We start from the raw sequence: 24,844 nt of genomic DNA, 5'->3' as shown, positions 1-24,844 counted from the left end.
CTGCGGGGCTCTGCTCCGCCACCCGCGCACCGAGCCGAAGGCCAGCGGGTCGGATGTCTCGTCACCGGCGGAGCTGCTGCGGAGAGACGCGGGCCCAAACCCTCCCGTCACGGCGCCCGCTGTCCCCTCCGAGCCCAAACTCTCCACTCACGGCCGCCCGCCGTCCCTTCACGGGGCCAAACTCTCCCTTCACGGGCGCCCGCCGTCCCCTCCCGGGCCCAAGCTCTCCCCTCACAGCGCCCACCGTCCCCTCACGGAGCCCGTCCCGCGTCCCGGCCCCTCCCCGCCCCCCCCCCCCCACCGCCTCAGCCCCGCGCGCGCGCGCGCGCGGGCTGCCGGCGGCGGCGCGGTGCGCGTGCGCAGTGCGCGGGCCCCGGCGGGCGGGCGGAGCCGAGCCGCGCCGAGCCCAGCCGCGCCGCGCCGCGCCGAGCGGAGGGAGCATTGTGCGGACGGACTGACCCACCGACGGACGGACGGACGCCGCGAGTCAGCGCTCGAGCGCCGCATTCTCCGCTGAGGCCGCCGCCGCCGCCCCCTCAGCAACATGTCGGGCCGGTCGGTGCGGGCCGAGACCCGGAGCCGGGCGAAGGATGATATCAAACGGGTGATGGCGGCCATCGAGAAAGTGCGCAAATGGTGAGCGGGCCGCGCCGCGCCGGGACCCCGCGCCCGCTCCCGCACCCCCCGCCGTTTCCCCCTCGCCCCCCGCGGTGTCCCGTCACGGGGCCGGAGCCCGCCGGGCGGCCGCGGGGGGCGGGGAGCCGGCGGCACCCAGAAGCCATTTCGCTCCTGCGAGTCACATGAAGGCGGCGGCGGCGTGTGAGGGCGAGAGGCGGCTCCATTGTGCGGCCGAGCCCCCCCTTACCCCCCCCCCGTCGACCCCCGCCGCTCCCCGCCGACCCCCGGACCGCCGCACCGCGGATCCCGGGCCGGGTCGGGCGGCGGGTCGGGCCCGGCTCCTCCCGCCGCCCTCCCCTACAAAGGGCCCCGAGGAGCGGGCCTGGGGGAGCCCCGCCGGGTCTGTGTGGAACTAGACCTCAAGGAAGTTTATTTTTATTTTTTTAAAAAGCATTAAAAATGCCCCCATAAAGCGCCCAAGAGTTTATTTTTTATGAAATTACCTCACCTTTCAAGTTCCCGAGGTTCGCACGTAAGCGGGATCGTCTCCCACAGGCGCTCCGGCGGTTGTAAACCCCGAGCGGTGCAGGAGAGAGCGCCTAATTGCCGCTGGAATTTGTTTTAAATTATATAATTAAAGGTTGTACCCCTAGTGAAATAATTCCCTTTTGTTAGGCCGTAAACGTGTTTTGGCATTTTCCCGTTTTTGTCGTCGTTTTTTTTTTTTTTTTTCTGCTTTTGTTAGGGAAAGATCAACACGAGGTGTTTAAACAATACAGTAAAACAGTCACTGCGATGTTCTGCACAGTCGGTCCAGGGTTTTTGGATGGGATAAAGAGCAGTACCAGTGTGACTCGAGGGGGAATGTCTTTCTTCCACCAAGTTGACTGTTCAGTAGTCTTTGTGCATGTATCTTAAAATACTTTCTTTAAATATTTTAAATCCGCTGGGAAATCCCTTGGGTTAGTATTAATCTGCATAACTCAGCTTTTTTTGAACCTGGTAAAATGAGGGGGCACTTCTATTGCAATCCACAGCTAACGCTTCACTTTCATTAAAAGAAAAGCGAAATACGGAATTAAATGTGTTCGTTATTCTGGTGAAGTGGATTGTTGCATTTAAATGGCCTTGAGCAGATGAATGGCCCCGTTGGCTTGAGCCGGACAAAGAATCGGGACGTGTGTCCAATAACGCAGGGCACGAGATGGGGATTTCAAAGAATCCAGCCATTGTGTAGGGAGCCGGAGCAGCCTGAGCACCGCAGTTCGGTTGGTTTCAGGAACTCTCTTCTACTCGGGTGGTGTTTTTAAGTGCTGTTTGCTGACTGGTGGGCCAGCTTTGAAGGGTCAGAACCATGTATAGCGGTGTGACAGGACTTTTGTTCCAACAGCAGCATTGTTGGATGTGTGGGACTGTTTTGTCTGTAGGTATTTCATTCATGAGTGCAGCGTACTTCCCTTGAATCCTAGTTTGTGGATTTCAGAGAGGAGTAGAGGCAGAAACTTGGCCATTCAGCAAAATGTCTAATTTTTGTTTTTTTTGTTTGTCTTGGCAAGGGCTCTCTGCCATAATGTCAGTTGCTATGGCTTCCTCTATAAAACAGAAATCTTACCGTATAAATACATTTTGTACGTTGTAACCCTCATGAGAGACAACTTGCTTTAAAGGGTTCCTGTACAGGATCATGTAATGTTTCTTTTGATTACATCAGGAGTATTCATATGGCTTTTTGTGTGTGCATCTCACAAGTATTTACATAAACCAGTCGTCTTATTTGTAAAGGAATCATAATTTGAAGGTGAATCTCATGATTCCCCCCTACCTGCAGTCAAGTACAGTGGGGAGTTAGAAAGAGAGATTCTGTGTCTTGTGGTTTAAATGTTTTGAGAAGACTTGGCTTGTTAAATTGAACTTTGCACACTAGCAATTCCTGCGTCTTCAGAAGAGCCACATAGGCAATTTCCAAGTGTGCAGTTTTATTTGCATAATAGGAGCAATTTGTTGCCATCCACAGCTCTTCTGTGGAAATGCAGCCACTGAAGAATAAAATACCTTGCATCCAGTGTAGAACAGAGTTTTCTGAGACTTATGTGCTTGGAGTGCTGTGTGCTGAGGATGAGTAGCGAGGCAGACCGAGCTGTGAACTCTTCCGAGCGGACGGGTGCGTGCTGCCCAAAGGTTTATCGATCTGTGGAGGTGTGCAGCAGCCTTTCTGTGCAGTAGTACTGAATGCCTGTACTGCCACATCAATGAACGTGCCTACTGGAAAGCAGTTTCCATCAGTGCAGACTTTGTTCCTTAGAAAATTAGCGTTCTTAGACAATGAGTCCTTGATGCAGGTGCCCTATCTTTATGTGTGTTTGTAAAGTGCCTAACGCTTCTGGTATTATTGGAACTTAGTAGTAAACAGTGAAGTTGTTGCATTTTTATCTTGTGATTAATGTAACCATATCTCCTTTGTTTAAACCACTCTCATGAATGAGCATCTATCTTAGAAAACACATAGCATGTGTTTTACAGAATATACGGTTGTGTTGTATTTGTGTGGTAGAAATGTTAAATTTCTATGGCTGAGAGTAGTTTTATTTTTTTTAACAGTACTTATAATTTTTATTTCAGTCTATTTTAAAAAATCCTCTGAGATAAATTTATCTCAATGAATTGTGAAAGACACGAGATTGTTTTTTGTCTTTAAAGATTAATGGGTATGTGTAGATTCTAAAGGGGCTCTCTAGAAGAGAGAGGCAAAATCTATTGTGCCCTTAACCAGCATTAGAAAAATACTGGAAACACTCTTGTTTTTAAAAGTTTGATTTATTAAATGAAAGAAAGAAAATGCAGACATTTACTAAAGACGAGTAATGGTCAGGAGGCAAGCATAAGTGGTAGGACGTCTTGGGAGGCAGTGAAATAATTTGCACGGGTACGCAGCACTGCTGAGCTTTTGGACAACTGTGCAAACAATTAAGGATGGAAGTATGGTGTGGCTGATGGGGGATAGTTACCCTGATTTAGAGAATGCACCAGGAATGAGGAAATCTCATTGTGTTGCCTTGTCTTTGAATTACAGTATCTTTGCAGAAGTCCTTTGACCTTTTTCTGACCCATCAAAGCCCTGATCCAGGGATAGCAATAGCACCTTATGAAGAAGAGGTGAACCTGGACAAATGATGGAAGTACTTCCAGAAAGTGCTAAGCATTTGTTATGGCAGGGAATTGGCCGTAGAGCCAGACATGACTTGGGATGTGGCCTAAAACAAAGCATGTTGTGTTAAAAGTTGAGGAGCGAAGTCACCACGGGCAGTGTTACCTGGTACCATTGGTTGGGGTGATCCCCACTAGCTGTGGCTAGTTAGAGGAGAATTTCTAGACAATGCTGCTGTAGCTTTTCTGCTCACTGTCTCCATTCATACTTGCTAAAATATTTTTGTGTGGTATGTAATGCTTTGAGATTGAGCTTCTGCAGGTTTTGCTGCTCATGCTGCCTTCTTAAAATAGGCTTTTACTCTGAAAAGTAGTTATGACATAGAGCTTCTTAACATGATGTCTTTGGAAAAAGACTGCTACTACCGGATTGCCACCCTCGTTTAGTCTGGCTACATTGGCTGTGTTTGGTTTCCTGCTAAGACTGTAGTTCAAGTAGTGGCAGTTGAAGTAAAAGTACCCCGTGTATGTGCGGGAACTGTTCTGAAGTGCTGCAGTGGCCCAAACACGCTGTTACCATGCTTCAGTTATGATATGTTTTTTCCTAGCTCATGATTATTTCTTTTTGAGCCATGATGTGCTCTCTGACTTCAGTGGAAGTTGGGTGTAAAAGGTAGAGTTTTGTCATGTATGAGACATGTTTCCCTTTACTGTAAAAAAAAAAAAAAAAAAAAAGATGCTTGTTGCCATGTGGAACGTAGCAGAATTTGCTTAAAACCATGCTGGCCCGTGTAAGTTAAAGGGGACTCTTATAATGTACAGTATTTAGATAAGCTCAGAGAGAAGGTGTCCTTAACCATTAGTCTTTGTCCATTCATGCTACATGGTATTTTATTGTATTGTGGTCAAGAAACAGCATGTATATTTGGGGCTAGTTCACGTTAGTCACTAGACAAACATCTACATAGCAATAGGTGTGCTCTGAAAAGCAAGCCTACGTGTCAAAAAAATCTTTTTTTGTGCACCTTTCAGCACTTTTTGTGTATAATAATGGCATTTTCTTTCCCATTCCCCTTTCTCCTTTGCTTGATCCCACAGGGAGGTCATAATTCTGTGATTTTCACCAAACTCTGTTGCAATGCAAGTGAGTGTGATGTGATAAATTCAGCATTATGACGTCACTTCGTGATCATCAACAGAAGATGGGGTATGTGGGTGCAAATCCTTGTGTAAATACAGATCACTGTGATAAATGATAGTCACGGTAAAAAGCCAAACAAGTGTGAAAGCCTTTTCTTGAATGGTAATATATTGGCAGTAAAGGCTTTCTGTTTTCTGTGCCATCCAATGTTTCTAGCACTCATTGCTGCTGCAGAAGCTGCCTTGACACTTTATGTATAAGTGTAATATACACTGTTGCATTTGCTCACCAGTATATTACTTTTATACATGGAATTTGATACTCATCTTCGGAGCTTTAGTGTTAATAGGCAAAATATAAATACATTTAAGAGTCTTGGGCTATTTAGAATGGGGAATTGAGTATATAATTATGGAAGTTCTAGGACATTAGTATGCCTCAGGCATAAGCACTAAAGAAGTGTTGATACTAATGCTTACCCAACGTATCGTTGGCCGTCCTTTAAATGCTGTGCAGATGCGGTTCAGAATTTAAAAATGCTTTAACACAATTTCAGGTACATGTAAGGGTTTGTTTCTGTTGCATTGATTAGTTTCTGAATTTACTGTAACTAAAATATTTAAGGTATTTTTCAGTGTGGAAGATGAAAAGAAAAAAATATTCTTGTATATATTTTAAATTTTGCCATTTTCCAATGTTAACTCCTGAGTCATTCATGGAAGAGCAGGAGAGGTTTAAAACCAGAAAAAAATGTCTTTTAGTAAAGCTATGGAGTTTGTCAGCTAGACATGGGCAAGTAAAATTGGCAATTGCCATCTTTGTAGCCCAATTAACTCTCAGGTTGATGGTGTACAATCAACCACCTTTTCCAATCCACCAGTCAATATAGAGATGAACCTATATAGTATAACAGGGGATGGTGCAATAAAAACTATCGCCTAGTGATTGTTTAACAAAGGTGGTGGAATTCTGCTCAGGGTCTCAGGATGAGTGGGTTCAACAGCAGATCCATTTTACAGACAGGAAAATGTGGAGAAACTACTTACGGTTTCACAATAGAATGGGCACAGGAGTTGATTAAATCCTCATTCCTACTTCAGCACTTGGTCAGTGAGAATATTTTGTAGTTTGTGCAGCATTTAGCAAACTTATTGTAATGGGCAGCATCAGTAAATTGTCAATTCTAACTAAATGAAAAGGAAAGTCCTTGATCAGTGGTTTGAGATGGTGTCTGCACAAAAAAGTGAGTGTTTAGAGTAGAAGTGGTTTTGGGGGTTTGGGAATTGTTTTGTTGTTTGTTTGTTGGGTTTGGATTTTGGTTTGAAATGGAAAGGCAGTAAGTATTACACATAATATTGAAAGCCTTATTTGCAATAAACACCTTAAATCCTGAAGTTATTTTACCCTGTTGATCTTAAATGTCTGAAAGTCATTATGTTTCTCTGTTGACAAATTTGTGTTTGTGCTGCCAATGATTTCATTAAGTTTTAGGGGAGGTTGTCTTCTTTTTTCTTTTATGGTCTTAAACCTTCAATATTGTAAATGATTACACATGTAAAATAATTGAATAATAGCAGTGTGATGTTGGGTTTTCTTTTTAGCCATAAGTGTTTGCAGGACTGGGATGTTGGTGTACTTCCATCACAAAATATCCTTATTCCCATTGTTGTCTGAATTACTATGTATTGAATTCAGTAAAAGAATCCCTATAGCTGAGGGTTATCAAAACTTAAAGTCGTAAAGAAGCTCAAAAGAATTAAAATGTCAGGGCTAACTTTAATACTAGAAGGAAAAAGTTACTAATATAGGTTTCCTCCTGTGTTCTACAGTCTGTCCAGTGAAGATGCTGTGTGAGGCTGCTTTGAGATGCTAACAGGTATCTTGAACTTTTGGTTTTCCAGTGCAGCATCTCTAAGTAATATTTTGCTGTAGGAAAAGACTAAAATCTTGATTTTTTTTTTTTTTTTAAAGCATTTATTCACCTCTCCCCACACCCAGAACAAAACCCCAGCTGGTTTTATTGCCATAATTTCAAAGGTTTTCCTAAGTAGAAGTAAGTTTAGTTTGTCTTGTATCCTTGAAAAAAATATAAATATATCATGATCATCACTTCACAATTAAGTATGCTCTCATTATTGACATGCCCTCATCCTCACTGTCATTTTTATCATATCTAGCAGCAGAGCTCCAAATTAGTGTAAAATTGGGTTTTGACATACTTTAGCCATCTAGCGTACCCAAATGGATGCACCTAAACCCATTGAGCTCCAGGAATAACAGTAGGAAAGATATTAATCTGAAATAGTTTTGTACTTTAATTAAAATATCCTTGTGGACAGATCCAAGACGTATCAAATTGCCGTATATAGCTTTTCTTTTAAAAAACAGGAAAGTGTCTCCCCTAAAGAGAAAACGAATAAGATTGGCTTTAGTAGCTAAAACAAATAGTCAGGAGGATGTTTGTGGCATTTGTACAATGTGGCTGCTTTTGATTCTGGAAGCCCTTTCTAAAAATGGAGCTATCACATATATATATTTGGAGTCACATCCAGCTTCTCCCATCCTGCAAAGAACATTTTTTTAAAAAATAAATCTCTAACTGGATCCCAAATCTATTATTTAAAAATGTGGTTTTAAAAAAGAAAAATACTTGAGATCTCATGCCAAATTAATTTCAGATGTTCCTGAATATTTAATGGCATTGGTCTTTGTTGTTAACTTTTAATCGATCCATTTGCAGAGCTATATTGCAAACGCAAGAACCAGCAGTGGTAATCTGTGACCTGAAAACTGATCACAGAAATGTGATGAAATTTCTCTGGCATTGTGGACCTTCTTTTAATATTCTGCTGTAAAGAGCTCAAGGAATTCATCCCTTCACTAAGCGTTCAGCATCCTTTCCATCTCCGCGCTCTGTGACTCCCTAATGTAGCGACGCCCTCCAGCCAGATTCCCTTCACAATTTGTCAATGTCACGACTTCATGGCTGGCTGGTGGGGGTCTGCACAGAGTGCCGTAGGTTATGCTTTTTCCCTCTCCGATAGCCTCAGCCTTTCCTTTCCAAGAGAGCTAGGCTCTCCAGAGTCTGAATTCTGCATCACGGCACATAATTGCTACCAATAAGGCTGTTGGTTCCGAGGCTGGAATTTCAGAGCTGTCTGACAGGAGTGTTGAGTGAATGTTAAATTGCTAGCAGCAAATTTCTGCCCAAAAATAAACCTCAAATGGTCAAAAAGCATTTAGATTTCTAATACCATTAAACAGCTTCATGACAATCAAAACATGCTGGTCTGTCTAAAACCTCTTCTGCTCTCTAGAAACTTAAGTGAAAATTGTAGGCATTAAATCTGCATTTTCAATAGCTGTTCTTAACTGTATCTTTAATCCGGATCTTATTACTGCTACTGCAGTTACTCACCCAGTCAAGTAACAGCCCTGAGAAATCTGGAGGTTAGCAGTGCTCTAACAAGTTTGTGAAATGCAAAGAACAATTTGCACAATGCAGTGCTAAAGACGATGTAATAGAGATCATCCTACTTAATAGCCTATTTAAATCCTTGACAACTTACAATAGTAGATCACTTTCTTTTGAATCTGAAGTTTAACTTTAACTTCTCCTGCATTGTAATTTTATAGGGAGAAGAAGTGGGTGACAGTTGGCGACACATCCCTAAGGATTTACAAATGGGTACCAGTAACAGAGCCTAAAGTCGATGATGTAAGTATCCTGCAGATGTCTTGCTTTTTTCAAGATGTTCAAGGAAAAGTCGTGTTCAGGGAAAGTTGAAAGTAATATGCTCGTTATTCTTTGAGCCTTTAAGCTAAGACTGGTGTGGGTCTTGCAACTGTTTGACTAGAAGAGCTCTCGGGAGATGCTGATCTCTACACAAAGTGATGTTGATGCTTCAGTGGGTGGCAGCCTTCCCTGAGTTGACTTGGATCAATTCTCAGATAACTGTTAAACAGTTGGCTTGAAACTGATCTTTGAAACCTTTCTCTTATCATAATAATTGGGAAGCGGGGAGGGAAAGCTGAAACATCCATTACTTTTTCCCCTCTTTCTGCCTGATGCTTTAAAGGAAAGTAGCTGGTTTGGAACTGTGCAGAGAATGTATTCTGCCTGTGCATCGCTGCTGTTTTGCTCAAATATACGTGCAAAACACTGAAGTAAGGGTAGAAAAATCCGGTGGAACTGAGATCAGTTGTATTAAGATGGCCAGCCCAAGCGATACAGCAGGCATGCTTCTATTGTAATGTGTGTTTTCTCTTGATGAGTGTTTTGTGTATGAATCATGTTTACATTCTTACTGTGTGCCATTCATGTGCCATGACACAATCATGTGGCATAAAAGTAAGTGTAAAAATCAAAGTTGATAGGGCTTACAAATTGTTTTTCAAAGTGAACATTGCGCTTATTTAATAAAATGAAATATTGTTCTAGAGAGAAGACTAATCCATGGTACCAGAGTAAATTAATGATATGATAGAATATATGACCTTAGTTTGGTACTTCCTCCTTGGGCTGTCATGTGCTTTTACTTTATTTGAAATACAAGTTAAGACCTATCTGGAAGAAAACTACTATGTTAATAAATGTGTAAAATGATGGTTTTTCAGACAAGACAATATCATGATCTTGTCTTATTTAAAGACCAAATTCAAGACCTATTTTTGATTGGTGTTGTTTTAACTGAGTTTGTTTATTTCTGTACCTTTGGTTGTACCACAGATTTCCGTGACTGTCAGAGTTGTGGTAAGCCTCTTGTATCCTTCCAGTGCTTGAGCAGCATCTCTGTGAAGTAACCCCTTGTGAATTGGGCAACCTTTCTTGGTTTCTTTACAGAAACTTGTTCATTCTTTCTAGTTGTCAAATGTTTGGTCTTGATTTTATCATTTGTAATACGAGGGGAGGGAAAGCTGTGCTATTTATGTGTGTGTGAGAGATTTAGGATATTTAGGCTCACGGCTTCTGAAAATTGTTTTCCCACAGTTAAGGTATGCCTGCATGATGGGTACCATGGAACTTTGAAACAGAATTTTTAGTGAATTTCTGAATGAATTTTCAAGGTGACTGGTACCTCAAGTCAGATTCTCTGTTAAGAAGAATGGGTTTATATAACAGTCTCTATGTGCAGAGTTTAATTGTATTCTTTGAGCCATCATCTTTAGGTTTAGGCTCCAGATTTGCTTAAATTGGGACACTTGTTCAAGACAAGTTACTTTAGCGTCCCGCAGTCACATTCTGTTCATTACAAGTAGAGGCCGTTGTGCAGCTGCAGTTGTTGCAGGCTTGATGTCATAAGGTTTCTGTCTTTTTGCTCTGGAAGTTCTCACAATTAAAATAAGTGTATATATTTTAAAAATAAATATTAGGTAGGGGTCATCTTGGCTATTTAATTTTGTTGTGGACATCCTTTTATATCCAATTTCATCCACCTGGGAAGGAGCAGATAGTATACTTGTTTCACTAGAATAGGAGAATGGGATCTTTTTTACTGCTTCATTTTTCAAATAAAAGTTGTCTTTGATTTTAGTGAACACAGATTAGATTACTTCCCCCCCCCCATGTTGTTCCTAAGACCCTTTGACATTTCTTTGAACTAGAATTAGCTAGGCTCTTTCCTCCTACTAGTTTTAGAAGGCTGTTGTAGAACCTCACCACTTTGATGGTTAAACCTTTTTTAAAAAAAAACCTTTTCAGCTTAAATTGCTTGCAGTCATTTTTCAATATTTCTCTTCTGGGAGAAGTGTCCTTTTTACCTTTAAAAAAAACAACACCAAACCTGACAGAGATTATGTCCCCTCTGAACTTTCGTTTTGCAAAAGTAAAATCCATGTGCTCTGTTTCACGTATTAGGGAATAAAATCTGTCTGGTCTGAAGTAAAAATACAATTTAAAAATAAGCTTAATAATCTGTTTAAAATAGAGGGAAAAGTCCTTCCAGGTATCACTTGTTGAATTTCTTCTGCAGTCTCAGACAATATTTGATTGTGGTTTTAGTTCCTTCCCTCGTCGGAGGACACTGCCTTATCCGAACGGATGGGTTGCTGAGCATTCTTCCTTAGAGTCAGGCTTTTAATTGTCTTCTCAGCAGGCATGCAGGATCCTCCAAAAGCAGTGCAGCTGGCTCTTTCTCCTATGAGACTGATTACGTCACCTCTTAATTGAAAATGCTGCATCCCTTAGCAGACGCAGATTTTCCACGTGATGGATGCTACTGTCTCTTCCTTTGTTTTAATGCTTGCAGTCCATACTGTTGTTTGGTCATGAGCATGTTGTGACCTATTGTTCATGTAGGACTGTCTTGCTTATGCTCTTTGTTTTAGGCCAATCTGATTTTTCTTAATCCATCTTTTAGTTTTAATGAAGAAACAGCATTAGTTGTAGAGAAGGAGGAGGTCTCTGCAGTGTTGGTCATTGAGAAAGAGGTAAAAAGCTGTCTCTTTAGTGTTAAAATTCTAGATCTGTTACCATTCCTGTTGTGCATGCATGCATATTGTCTAAGTGTATTCTACAAGCTTTCTGATATGGAAGGGAGAATGTATTGAGTTTTGTAGCAGTGTGTTGATATGCGTAAACCATACAGTGAGCAGAGTTACGAGCTCAGAAATAGGGTAGTTTCATGAATCTTAGCCCTGCCTCTGATCAGCGATGTTCTTCCCTTTCCCCGGCGTAGCAGAGATTCTTTTCACCTTGCTTTTGTAGCTCTTTGGACTGAGTACAAAGTTAGCAGCCAGCACCTCCCAAGTTCTCCGACTCATTTTCAGCAAACCATTTAATCATTGTGCTTCAGATTCCCTGTTTGTAGAATGAGGGGTATTACTGGAAACTTTTGTACTTTTTAAAAAAACTGTGCAGTTGTTTGAAGATGAAAACTACGTTTTAAGTGCTAACCGTTACTAGAATTTCTGGTGTTTTGTGTCATGAAGAATACAATTAGAAAACCAGTCCTGCAGTTATTGGGACTAATGCATTATTGATAATGTCAGTTATTATTACATTGGCTTTATTTCTCACTTGAAATTAAGAGAGATGCTTACAGAAGTAATGAGTGGGAAGGGTTTTATGTTGCAACATGGATTTCTCTTCATGGTGATAGTCTCATTTGTTTGTGGTACCTTTTGTTTTTCAGAAAAATAAGAATAAGAAAAAAGGCAAAGATGAAAAATGTGGCTCTGAAGTGACCACTCCAGAGAACAGCTCCTCTCCAGGGATGATGGACATGCATGGTGAGTGGGAGAAGGTCAGCCCCAGTTACCCTATTACACTGCTATGAAAGTATAAGCTTACAGTGTCAGATTCTCCATTGCTCAGATGTATGGACAGCATCATTGAGTAAAAGTGAAACCAGGATTAGATACTCATTTGGTACCTTGGACTTCTCTTCTGTGGATGTGTTAACAGTTGTTTAAATACCATTTTTATTAGGTAGGGCTGTGTGCTGGGAAAAAATTGTTAGTGGAGCTAAATATGAAAATAAAAATATGTATCATTCAAAATACTATACTCAGGTGAAGTAGTGACTGTCAAGTTTGCTGCTTGGAGAACCAAAAGACACCCCCAAAACTTCAGTGGCACCTGCTGTAATTTGTGCTGGTTTTGTACTTTTTAACTCTATAGGTCATGCAGGTCAAAAGAATTCTGCAAGAGTCAAGAAAGTGAACTCTGGTTCTCTGGTGTCTTCCTTCTGCTTCAGCTTGATGAAATTAACTGGTTAAGGAAACATCATTTTTTTGCTTGCCAGTCAGGCACTGTTAGGTCAATTTTTTTTAGTGTTTTTTTGTTTTTTTTTTTTTTTTTTAAGGTGTGAACTGTTGAGTGTTAACCTGCTGTTTATTAGAGAGGATCTTGCACAGCTCAGCTGTTTCAATTTTTTACCTTCTAGGTGTTTGGATAACAATTATGGCTGAGAATGCAGCACTGTTTGAGCTGATAAGAGGGGATCGCTTTTTAGTGGGCTGTAAATTTTTCATTTCAGTTTTATTTGCATTTGTATTACCTCCTGGTTGGTTTTTGCAGTGTTCACAGCGAGTATGGTCTTGCAATTAAAGGACTGAGCAGGGTTTTCATAGATCTGGATTAATTTTTCATCCGTTTCGAACTTCTGAACTTTTGCCTTGGTCAGATCATTTAATTTTCTTAAGTCTTGTTTCTCCCAGCTATGAGGTGAATATACTGGTTAGTTTTTTATCGTATATCACTTGGGTTTTTAAGCCATACTGTACGAATTCACGATAAACTTAATCTGATCTGACTTCAAGCTGCTCTGAAAAGAGATGGTCCTGTCACCAGCTATGTGTTTGTGAAGTGCTTTGGATGTAATGATTGTATAGATGCAGAGGGAGGTGGATCAGCTTGCATACTAGTAATTTAATAATGTTTTGCTGGGTTAGTTTTCTTGAGGGAGCAGGAGCTTCCCTTTTGGTTCCCCATGGTTGTTGGACTGGCTTAAACATTACAGGAAGTTGCACCCTGCTGCTATCCATAAAGTGTTAGCTGAGATACTTAAACCACTGTCATTGGTTTTCACAGGAAGGGGGTATAGGCAGAATATTTCCTTTTAACTACAGAGACACGGTCTGTGCTGTAGAAAGTTACAGTGATCCAAGTATTTGGAGACTAGACAATATTCTGGACAATTATCACTTAGAAACTAACGATGTTGGAACTGGATGTTAAGTTTTACCTTGAGGGGTTTTTTGGGGTTTTTGGGGGTTTTTTTTGTGGTTTTTTTTTTTTTTTTGACCTTCAGGACACACTTCAAAAACTATCTGCCCACCTGAACATTGTAGTGATGGGTATTTGTAAATCTGCAGCACGAACACTTAATTAGCCTTGTGTTTTATGAACCATAAAATGAGACTGTGACTTTGTTTGATCTGTTTTGCTCATGTTACAAAAATCTGGGTTCTTTTGGAAGAGATCTGAGTAAAACACTCTTGATTTTATTGTATAATATTAGTTAGAGCACCTTTGTTGAAGTTCTCTGATTTTTAGTAACTGCTAGAAAACTCCTGTATTACAGCGTAGGCTGCAAGAGCAAAAATTGTGGTGTGGAAAAAAGTTAGATGTAGTGTTGGTTTAAATGCTTGGATTTGATCCCCAACAAGCTAGACTGTGTTATGTGTTATCAGGGAATAATACAGGAAAAATATGGAAGAATTAAGGTGTGTTTTTTATCTTGTGAAATCAGACTTTCTTGGTTTTAATTCTTTTGTTAACAGATGACAATAGCAACCAGAGTTCAATAGCTGATGCTTCTCCAATAAAACAAGAAAACAGTAGCAATTCAAGTCCAGCACCAGAACAGAACTTGGCAACACAAGCAGATGGCACTGAAGTAAAGTCTGATGAAACTCAGACAGAAGCAAAGGAGCAGCCTGGTTCAGAAGGTAAGCCAAACAAAAAATGTTATCTTTTAGTGTATCATTTATTTGCTTATCCATTTTAAGAACTGAATAATAACAATTTGAAATAAGTAAATGGTTTCTGAATTCTCAGCGTTTATGTGAAAATGGGCATAAACTCTCTGGCCTACTGGTGATCCTTCCATACAACTGGAAAGGTCAGATTGACATTTGGGGTCTTAAACAAAGTATTTGTCTTATTGTTGTCAAAATCTCAGTCTTGAAAGAAGAAATAATTTTAAGTCATCTTTAAAATGGCTGCTACGTGTAATCATACAATCCTGGAAAGTATTACTTTTGTACATCCCTGAATGTTCATTATCTAGTGTAAAATGGAGGTGAGATACTTTGAAATTATTTTTTTAATTATGTAAACTACAATGTAAGCTTTCTTTTTTCTTACCCTGCTAGTTATTTATTCAAAAGTTAGCTCTGAATTCCATCCCTAATTTTTTTAAGTGTTACAATATTGTAGTGCAGTTGTGCACAGATTAAAAATACATGTGGCTTAAGAGATTGTTCTGAACGTCGTTCTTTAAATGGTATTTTGGGTAATTGAAACATGCTCTGTATTTATATTCTTGCAAAGATAACTTTCTTCATCCTATTATAACAGATAAAAGATGTCCTTAACACCCTTCTAATGATTTGGTTGCAGAATTCTTCCCATAGCAAAGCAATTAGATTATGCCCTCCTGATTTAGTTCTTAGCTCGGTAGATCCACTAACCAATTTAAATTTAGAGCTTGTATCTTGGTAATACCAGAATGGTCAAGTGTGTTAAATGTTGGCATTGCTAAATGGCATTAAAATTTGACAACTGAATCATCACCAAATTGAAATAAATCAGAACGCCATATCCTTCAAAGAAAAATCTCAGCTGGCATTTTTAGTCATGGTAAACGGTAAGGATTTACTCCTGCATCTAATATCACCTGTACCTGCTTGTGTGAAGTTGTTACATAGCATACATGCTCCCCTGACTAAATTTAGGTTTGGGGAAAACCATACCAAGTTCTCTGGATTAGTTCCAGAGCCAGTTACTGTAAAATGAAGGAGTAATGGCAAAAAATACCCGTTATTAATGTTGGTTTTTTTTCTGTTGGTTATATGCCATGTTTAAAAATTTGTTGTATCATTATTTATCTACCAAAGTGTTATGATCAGTCAAACTGCTGGAATTGTGACATTATTCAGCTGGACGGGGCTAATGACCTTGTATGTCTATCTCATGTTACTACACTGAAATCAGGGAGGTTCCTTAAAGCTTGGGGACAGTTTGGGTTGTCAGTGTGGACAATGTCTAATGTGGACTTATTAAAAAAAAAAAACCAAACAACAAAACAACAAACACACACACACAGGTGCATTCAAAACATTTTGCTGTGCAAACAAGTCATTGCAGGCCTTGAGTGGCCGGTAGCTGTCAGCAGCTGGAAGAGAAGACAGTAGCTGTGAGCTCTCCATTGTGGAAGTTGCTCTAGGTGGGATTTTGTCATGGGGAGATGAGCACATCGGAGTGCTCCTGAGCTGAAGTTGCAACGTACGCTGAGACATACACCACAGAAATTGAAATTGAAATTCCTTCTGACCCTTGGGACTTGTTTCTTTATCAGTATGAACATGCTTTTCTGGTGAGACACGGAAAGGAAGGTGATTCTGTCTGAGTTTGCTGAATACGATCTTTGAGACTGCTCATCAGAGGCATCACTTTATCTTGAATTCAGTCAGAGAAACGTTCAGAAATGCTTGTGATGCTTTTTGTACAGTATACCACAAAAATATCCATTACTTGCTGGTTATGTCATCTTCATTAACCAAAGTTGTCCAAAAAAACTTTTGATCTTGCATTTCTTTTCATCTAGAATAAATGTATATGTTTCTTGGGTCAGGGACTGGTGGAGAGATGACTCTATAAAACTTGACTCCATGCCGCGTACTTCTGAGAATTCATTCAAGTCAAAAATGATTTTTAAATGAGGCAAAGGAAAGAATGGGTTCCAGTCCTTACACTATTCTTGATGTGGATACTGAAATAAATATAACTACCTTTTACAAACAAAGGGGGTTGGATTTGGGTGGTTTATTTTTTGTTGTTGTGGAGTGTCTGCTTCTGGACATATGTATTAAACTTCCAGAGATACTTAACCTCTAAAGACATTTTAAGTGCCCCCATCCCCTCTTCAAGCGAATGGGTGCTTTAACCCCGAGTCCTCTCTGAGTCTTGCTTCGAGAGAGGGAGAGAACAGCAAAAACCAACAAAACCAAAATACCCCAAAACATGAGAATTGGAAGCAGGTAAGAGTTACAAGAAGCTGGAAGACTTCTCCATAAGCGTGCACCAGAATTAAAAATCCTACAACCTTAATGGTTAAGAATTTCTAAATTGTATCTTAAAAGTAGTATCAAGCAGAAAAATGGATTTTAAATATATGGCTGAATTTTGACTCAGATAAAGAACGGATCTAAAACTTTGTAGCTAAGGAGAGAGAATAAAGTTATCACAATCCAGCCCTTCTTGTAGCTGCCTTTTACTTCTGGTTTGAAGCAAGTTTCCTTTCGGTCAGCCCCTTTGCAAAGTTTATGTTGAAACTTGTTTGCCAGTAAAATCGACATAGTTCTGTGTCGCAGGGTGTGCGGGAGCTTGGCTCCCTCTAGGGACTGAGTCCGGCAATTGAACACTTCTGGCAGCATGAAGCTGAAGGTGTTCTGGCAGCAGCCAGTGGTTGTGGGCCTGGAGTTTGGGCGTAGTTCATTATATTCGTACAGTTGTTATTGTGTTATCTCTAATGGTTACCTGTGGGTGAAATTTATGTTTATTTGCTAATGAGAAGACATCCTAAAAGCTCCTGCTGAATGCTTTAATTTGTTCGTTTAAAATTATTTCTTGACGTTTCAGATACCTCTGATGAACAGAATTCACAGTCTTCGATGGAAAATTCCATGAATAGTTCAGAGAAAGCAGAAATTCAGTCCTCTGGAGAAAATGATATAATTACGGAGGCATCTAAAAACTCTCAGGTAACTTTAAGCACAAAAGCCCAGTTACTTGGAATTTGGAAAAGATTATTTTTATCAAAAAGCAAGTGTAAGGAGGCCAGTTGTGTATTTAGACCCATTTCCAAAGGTGATGACAGGAAAGCAGCTGTGGAGCATTAAATGTACACGTATCTGGTTTTGTGGTGAGTTTGATTGGCTTCTTGCATTTCACATAATTTCAACAGTAAGACTAGACTGGTCTGATTTACTTTTCAGTTTCCTAAATCAGTCTGTGTTAGTTTTTTCAGGGAATATTAAAATTTCCTGTTAATAAATTGCATGGACCTAACCTACTGGACAGGCCCCTTCTGAGGACCATTCAGAAGTAGAATACCTTCTATAAAAGTAAATGCGTATAGCAGTTAGGAAAGTTAATTTTTGTAGATTCAGTGGACGAGGTGTTTGGATGTTTACTCACTGGCATACTGAAAAATTCTGGGTGGGTGGGAGGAAGAAATTATCCTTGTCGTCGTCACCCTCACACTGTGATCCTCAGGGAGAGCACTCACCACTCAGTCCATTGGTTTTCCTTGTGGGAGGCTGGTTTCTTTCAGTGCACACTTTGTGCTTTCCAAATCTTGCGTGTTCTGTCCTGTAGAGATTTCTTTGGCTACGGCAGGAAAAAAATGCATGTGCTCTCGGTGTGGGTTGTGGTCGAGTGTGGAGCTGAGGGAATTCCATGCATAACCGTGCATTAAGGCTGGTGCTTGAAATATTCACTGTGGTTTTTAGCCCGGAACTAGAATTTTGCCCTTTGTCAGTAGACGACAAGACGTGTAAAGATGTCGAGGTAAGATGTAAGCAGAGGAGTGATTCCAGGAAGCAAATGCACTTGGTCATGTCGTTCTCATATCCAGGGGTGCTTTGTATTTTACAAATGACACACTGGGGAATTTGTTCGTGCTTTTTGTTTGATGTTTATGGGGCCTGAAATTCAGTGCAATGATAACATGGTTGTTTTTCTTTTCCCCCCTCCCATGAAGGACTCTGAAGGAGTGCCACCTTCTAAAAAGATGAAAGTAGAGGCTTCCCAACAAAATGTTGAAGAGATTTAGACTATAGATTTTTCTGGTCAGTTTTTATGTAAGGTACATCAGTGGGCTTAATTATAGAACAACCTTACTTAAGCATCTTCTCTTGGATGAGGACAGAACTCCTAACTTTTCAAGTTACCAAGCAAAAATCCAAGAAAGCCTAACAAAGGTTTAACTTCTCAGACACTGAAAACTTTTTCCTGTGAAACAAACATTGAGAACTTTTAAGTTACTGTCTCTGAAATGGTTGGAGTAAACAACTCAGGAGGGGTCTACGCACTGTTTCTAAAGTCAAAATTACAATTATGTTGCTGCTGTATTTTTTTTTTTTTTCATTTCTCTATTTAACATTGTAAGATATTTAAGGATGGTACAGGTCAGGTATTAGCTTTCATGTGAAGTTCATTGTTCTGGCGTGATGTCTGCTTTTGTTTTGTGCCTTGTGTTCTGAAAACAGTGCTAACTTTTAAAAGTTGTTTTGCAACTGTCTCCTTTGCAAAGTGGCCTATGTTTGTATAATGCCATGTAGTAAGGCTTTTTCTTTATTTTTTTCCTTTTTTGTTTGGGGCTTTTGTTTTGATTTTGATTTTTGAAATCCCTGGTGCTTAAATTTTTAACAAATACAGATCAGGAAGCCATTTTCACTCTTGGAGTCCAAGGAGAAAAAGGAGCTTGATATTTTATTTTAGCAGCTATCGTGGAGATCTTTTATTGAATGCATGGCATTCGCAACTGTAAATTTGGTCTTCTAAATACTTAACTTCATCAGAAGTTAACATGATCTGTTTACCATTTATAGTCCAGATCTGAATATATACTATAACACAGCAGTTAAAATACTTACGTATTAGGTCCAGATCTCTGTACTGGGTACAACTTGCTTTACAGAATAGTTCCACTATGTACATAAATAGGATCAAAGGGATTGATGCACAATGAATTTATTTTCAATTGGTCTTTTTTGATATCATGTTTTCACTGAACTGGATTTCATTGTACTGTTTCTTTATAAGGTGTTTACGTCTATGTTCCAGGTTAATACTGTATTTGGGATTTTCTTTTTTTCCTTCAGCCAGTCTCGTAAATAAGCCTTGTTGTTTCCGTAGTCCCTACATCATTGTTAGAAACGTTCCTTCTTTTCCAATTATGTTGAAGTGTGCTTATGCTAAACTTGATTGAAAGGCACTAAGTACGTGCAACTCCCTTCAAATTCCTGGCATGTAGGAGTGCAGAACCATCTGCTGATAGGAGGTCACGGGGGCCGGAGCTTCCAGCGGGCTCTGTACTTCCAGGGTGAGCTCCCAGTTAGAAATACCTGGTGTCGCTGGGAACCGCTTATTTTTCACTTCAGTACACGCACGCACATACGTACGTACACACGTATTGCTGGATCGGGCCCTTAGTCTTTCTTCGCTTTGTGTAGGAGATGGAACTTGTAATTTAAAATATGATCTCACAGCTGTGAAAATGGTTGCATATAGTTTGTAAGCTAAGAACTGTAAATACTTTTTTAAATGGAAAAAAAAAAAAGAAATTGCTTCCAGTTGATACATTTTCATAATTAGCTCTTCATGAAGCTTATTTATTTCTGAATTCTCCAATAGTGAAAATGGCTTGCACTTAGACTACTGCATTGCATTTGCAATTACCACTTTATTATGAAAAACAGTGAGGAAGTTGGGGGGGGGGGAATAAAGGGAGGGAGGAGTGGGGAGCCAATACTGACCTTCCATAAGATGTTTGTAGGATTGAACTCCAAGTAACATATGACACTCACTTTCGGAACTTTTCCTTTATGTTGAAATAAAACTTTTTGGATTTTAACTGAATAAAATTTGATTGCAAACCATTAATGAAAACAGTGTGCTCCCTAATAAGTTTTTGGGATTTCTGGTCTGATCATGAAGTCCATTAACATTCTGAAAATAAGGAAATGAGGAGCCAAAAACTGTATTTGCACGATATATGCAATGAAACGGTAGAATTCTCTCTTGAACTGTGTGTATGCCTAAAATGTGGATAACTGGTCAATGATGATTGATTTGTATGTATATTACATTCAGATTTAAGTGATATTTTGTGAGAAGTTCTATTGATATATTAAATGGGCAAATTTAGAAAGATTCAAACTTAAAAATATTTTTGATTTACTAACTTTTTGTTGTTTTTAATGATAAAACAAAACAAATCTGATGCCACCTTTGACAAGTAGTCATGTTTACTAATCCCTATCTTCAGGTGCATCGCAGCAAGTTTTTAATTTTAATTTTGTAGACATTTCCAAGGGAGTAAATAGACTTTTCGTTTAGAAACTAATTCCTGTACTTTAGGAAGAAATAAAATATATAAATAGCACTAAAAATACCTCAAATTTTTCATTAGATAGAAGCATTTATTGGCATTATTGACATCAACAGGTTTAATTATAAACTTCCTTTTCTCTCCTGTGGCTTCTGCTCAGAACTGTTCATTGTTCTGTGGCTTACAAGACAAGGCATCATAACCATATTCCTAGAGGCTTTATTTCTAAAATAGTAATGCTTTATTTACAGCTTATACAGAATACATTCAGAACTTTTTTTTTAACCAGAGATTCTAGTGACAACAGACAATTGAACAAGCAGATAGATTTGGGTTCCTTAGACCTGTTATTGTCAGTCTCTAAGGGAAGAGACTTTGACATTATCTGGTATGAAGAAATCCAAAATAGTGTATAAGACTGTTATTAGTCTTTTTTTGAAGTGCCTGATAACATTTATGGGCCAACGGATGTGATTAAACACATTTAAATGCCAGAAAGTACAGATGGGACCAAACCAGAACATCGAATTGAGGTTTGAAACCAGATCTAAATCCATCTTTTTTTGGCTTGGACCTATCTCTTACCAGAAACTTGTTTTATGAACTCACTGTAAAAGGGTTTATTGAAAGCATTGAGACGTGGAGCAGGAGAGATGTAATTTTCTTCAAGATGACTGAAAGTTCTCATACAGCTAATGTTTTAGAAATAGTGCAAATATCAAGAAGTGCTTCCTTGCTACAATGCTGAATGTTGGAGCTTCAGTTACAAATAAATACAAAAATAAAAAATAAAGGAAAAAAAAAGGGAAAAAAAAAAAAAAAGAAACTAGAAGCAAGTAAATTAGCTGAGTTTGTGGAACATGTGGGAAGGCCTTCCGAATAAGCGATTTACTCAGCCAAACATTTTATAGCAGAACTATTCCTTGGAATTTTTATGCTTGGGAAAGTAGTTGTTAAAACATTCCAAAAAGTGCTGGCACTTACAAAACAACAAAAAAAATAATCAACACGGCAGTATAAAATATTGGTTTTGGGTGGCTATCTTCATACATAACATTGTCATGTTTTGGAATGTTCTTTATATCTAAGGGCCTGGTAGAAGGTGTAAAGAATTTTGTTTTCTTCAATACTTAATCGTTTTCCATCTTATGATTTGTGTGTGTGTGTGTTGTACAGCAGTATAATTTTTCACTTATTTATTCCATCGGTAGTTATGGTTTGTACAATGTACAATGGTTTCATTTCAAAAATAAAATTAAAAAATCACAACATGAATGCTGTGTGAATAATTTTTATCAAGAAACTTAATCTCAGTTTGTTTTTTAAATTTACAATAAATTTCTGTTTTTTACAAATGGTTATTTTTAAATGTGCATTCTATGGTGTTGTCTCATTTGGTAACGTATAAGATGATTCACCTTTACGTGGACCAGAGGGTGTCCTGATATCGTAGCAGGACACTGAGCGGGGCGGGGGCAGGTCGTGGTGGTTGTTGTAACAACAACAAACAAATAGATATGGCCAATGTAATTACAGCAACCTGCGGAATAACTCGGTAATTTAAGGTACTCACTGTTGGCTTGGTGCTTGGCTAATGTGTTGTGGTAACTTAAATTGGAGGGAGGAGGGCATAGTGTGGAAACATGCTTCTGTTTGGAAACACGCTCAAGTCTGATGCTAGCAAGGGTGAAACTCCTCCAGAGTTTTGGAAAGATTCTTGACGTTCACAATGAATATAAAGTCTCCAGCTTATTTTTAGTGTTCTGTGTGCTCTGTCCCAAAGTAGCCTGCAGTTCAACAAACAGTTGAAATGCTCTGATGGCTCATTGCTACCGGAAGGGCCAGCCACAGCCCACTTGCCTGCTCCCAGCTTGGTTTTGTTGCCTCCCTTGCATTTACTGGGATGCTCGTAGCATCCTCTCACCAACAACTTAAATTCACTAACCTGGGAAGAAAACTACACATTGTAGTCACTTGTTTTTCCCTCTTCTCTGTATTAGTGAATTAAGTCAGCAGAGTCGTATAAAGGAATTATATATAGAGTGGAACTGGGGAGAGAGAGAGTAAAGAACATGTAGAAATGAGGATGTAATTCAAGATGAGTCCCAGAAGTAAAGACCTCTGAACAGGTAAGGCTTGTGCCAGTAAAGGGTGAAGGAGCGAGCCACAGCCGAGCCTTGCAGCGGGGTATGGAGCTGGAGGTTGGCCCTGTGGTTTGCCTGGGAGCAGGACGGGCAGAGGAGCCAGCGGAGTGGTAACGGGATGGCTGGACTCCCAGCACCTGCAATTGGCCCCACAGTCTGAGGCTGTGAGTAAGATTCTTTGAGCTCTCACGCCTCATCAAAATGGAAATGCTTATCTTCCTGTCTGTAGATTTAGGAGGATAATCTCTTACCACTAAGTGTTGTGGAGTACACTGTGGGTATATTTTTAAACAGCTTGAATGCCTCTCTGTTCAGCGCGTATTACAGTTGAATTCTAAGTCGGTAAATAGCTGTCTCTTCCTGTGCTGAAAGCCTGCGCTCTTGAAGCAACATCATCAGAAGATGGTGGCCTACGTTTCACCTTGCACTGCAGACTGCTGGAAAGAAACAGTAAGAAAAAGCATACTCAAAAGACGCTGCTGTGGCCCCTTAGTGTTTCCTTACTGTAGAGGAGGAGAGGACAGCCAGGAGTCTTGACCTGTTGCTGATCACCTAAATGCTGCTCTTAAAAAGGCAAACCAAGAGGCCTGTCTCCAAAATAACTGGATTTATTTTAAGGGATGCCTCTTTCCTTGCATCTGCAGTATTTGCACTAAGGATGACTAGAGGAGAAAACCCTGAAATGCATCAAATATTAGTCATAGCTTAAGACTGCTACCCTATTTTAAATGATGGTTTGGTGTACTGCTATCTCTTCTCAGAAAATTGCATTGCTACCTAGCGACTTTATTTTAACAAGTTACCCATCTTTTTATACAGGAAGAAGCAAGCATGGCTTGCTTATAACTTTGTAATTTTGTGAGGTAAATGTATAGGCCATTGTCATGGAAGTACTGTGTACAGTGCTGTTAATGATGTGTGGTTATGATTTTTTATTTTTCGGTTCAGGTTTAGTTCTTAACAAACTACATATAAGACTTAAAGTAGATATTGTAAATCTATGAATGTTTTGACATTTTTTTTTTTATTATTTTTTTTTTTTTACTTAGAGTACTCCCAATCAGAATGCCTTGCTGGGAGATAGCATTGATGTTTGTTTTTTTTTTTAAAAAAAAAAAGCAAACCAAAACAGTTTTAATATACGGTAGCAATAACCAGCTTTGAAGCTAAATACAACTGTGGCCTTTTCGTAAGAATTTTAGTCATATGTGATGCTGACTAAGAGCTGAATGTTAAGCAGAGCCCTCACATGATGTGACCATGCCTTACTGCTCCTTTCATGTCTGGGGAAGTATTTGACCTACCGCTCCTCCCGTAAACACAGTGATCTGTCTTGATTTCATTCTCTCTAATGGAGAATATTAGATCACTGTATAATTGTGATATTGCAGGAATGCCTCTTCCTTCCGTGCCCAAGAGTTGCTATCTCATCCCTTGAGTTTCCCTTGATCTTATTTCTGGTTTTACAAAGCAGGGAGCATGTGGCAATTTAATGTGTCTATTTTTTTTTTCTCCCTCCTGAGGATGACTATGTAGAAAAGCCTGGGGGTGTTTTTCATTTAAGTACAAGGTCCTAGAGCTGAAAGAATGTAAGTATTTAGTATAAATGCTTTGGAGTGTGCCACCTAGAATACAATTGCTCTCTTGATGATGGAGGTTTGCTCTACAGGGCAAGCTAGAGATCTTTTCTCTTGACTTTGTACATACCTGTGTATGTACATGGGTTTTTATGCTGTAACGTGCTATTCTCTCCCCAGACTAATAGATGTACTGGCCCTATTACTGTGCTTTCATCTTGACCTACAGATTCGTCGCTTCCTTTATGCTTTTGAGAAGCATGAAATCTGACCTTTACTTTCCCTGGAACAACTGTGTGCTTACTTTATGCATGCCACCGAGCAGGTATGTGGGTTAGGTGTGAGCCACCAGCCTGGCCGTAGAAGCTCCGAGTCCTGAGCTTTTCTCTGCGATTGCAGGCTGGTCCCTCCAGCCGTGTTTGCAGCCTGTCTGCTGCA

The 24,844-nt window shown here is 39.8% G+C and overlaps 1 protein-coding gene across 4 annotated transcripts; it reads left to right on the top strand.

The window, feature by feature from the left end:
* The first annotated feature begins 367 nt into the window (after window positions 1-367).
* Window positions 368-21,489, top strand: BCL7A (BAF chromatin remodeling complex subunit BCL7A). 4 transcript variants are annotated; one of them, XM_063351200.1, is made up of 9 exons: window positions 368-636; window positions 4,861-4,969; window positions 8,540-8,621; window positions 9,633-9,667; window positions 11,263-11,332; window positions 12,037-12,133; window positions 14,129-14,296; window positions 17,211-17,332; window positions 18,334-21,489. In XM_063351200.1, exons 2-9 carry the CDS (start codon window positions 4,935-4,937, stop codon window positions 18,403-18,405), a joined length of 681 nt encoding a protein of 226 aa, XP_063207270.1. In that variant the 5' UTR covers window positions 368-636; window positions 4,861-4,934; the 3' UTR covers window positions 18,406-21,489. The 4 variants fall into 4 exon arrangements, with proteins under 4 accessions (XP_063207270.1, XP_063207268.1, XP_063207272.1 ...); XM_063351198.1 differs by lacking the exon at window positions 4,861-4,969; XM_063351202.1 differs by lacking the exons at window positions 9,633-9,667; window positions 11,263-11,332.
* Window positions 21,490-24,844: the final 3,355 nt, after the last annotated feature.

This window comes from Chroicocephalus ridibundus, chromosome 13, assembly GCF_963924245.1.
Source record: "Chroicocephalus ridibundus chromosome 13, bChrRid1.1, whole genome shotgun sequence".
NCBI classification, from domain to species: Eukaryota; Metazoa; Chordata; class Aves; order Charadriiformes; family Laridae; genus Chroicocephalus; species Chroicocephalus ridibundus.
This window is presented reverse-complemented; position numbering and strand designations above follow the sequence as displayed.

Bases quoted from the DNA above. Each gene is read 5' to 3' on its own strand.
- BCL7A (XM_063351198.1), top strand. From the start codon at position 545: ATGTCGGGCCGGTCGGTGCGGGCCGAGACCCGGAGCCGGGCGAAGGAT. The intron at 8,622-9,632 runs GTAAGTATCCTG...GTTGTACCACAG, and splicing joins CAGAGCCTAAAGTCGATGAT to ATTTCCGTGACTGTCAGAGT. The intron at 11,333-12,036 runs GTAAAAAGCTGT...TTTGTTTTTCAG, and splicing joins TGTTGGTCATTGAGAAAGAG to AAAAATAAGAATAAGAAAAA.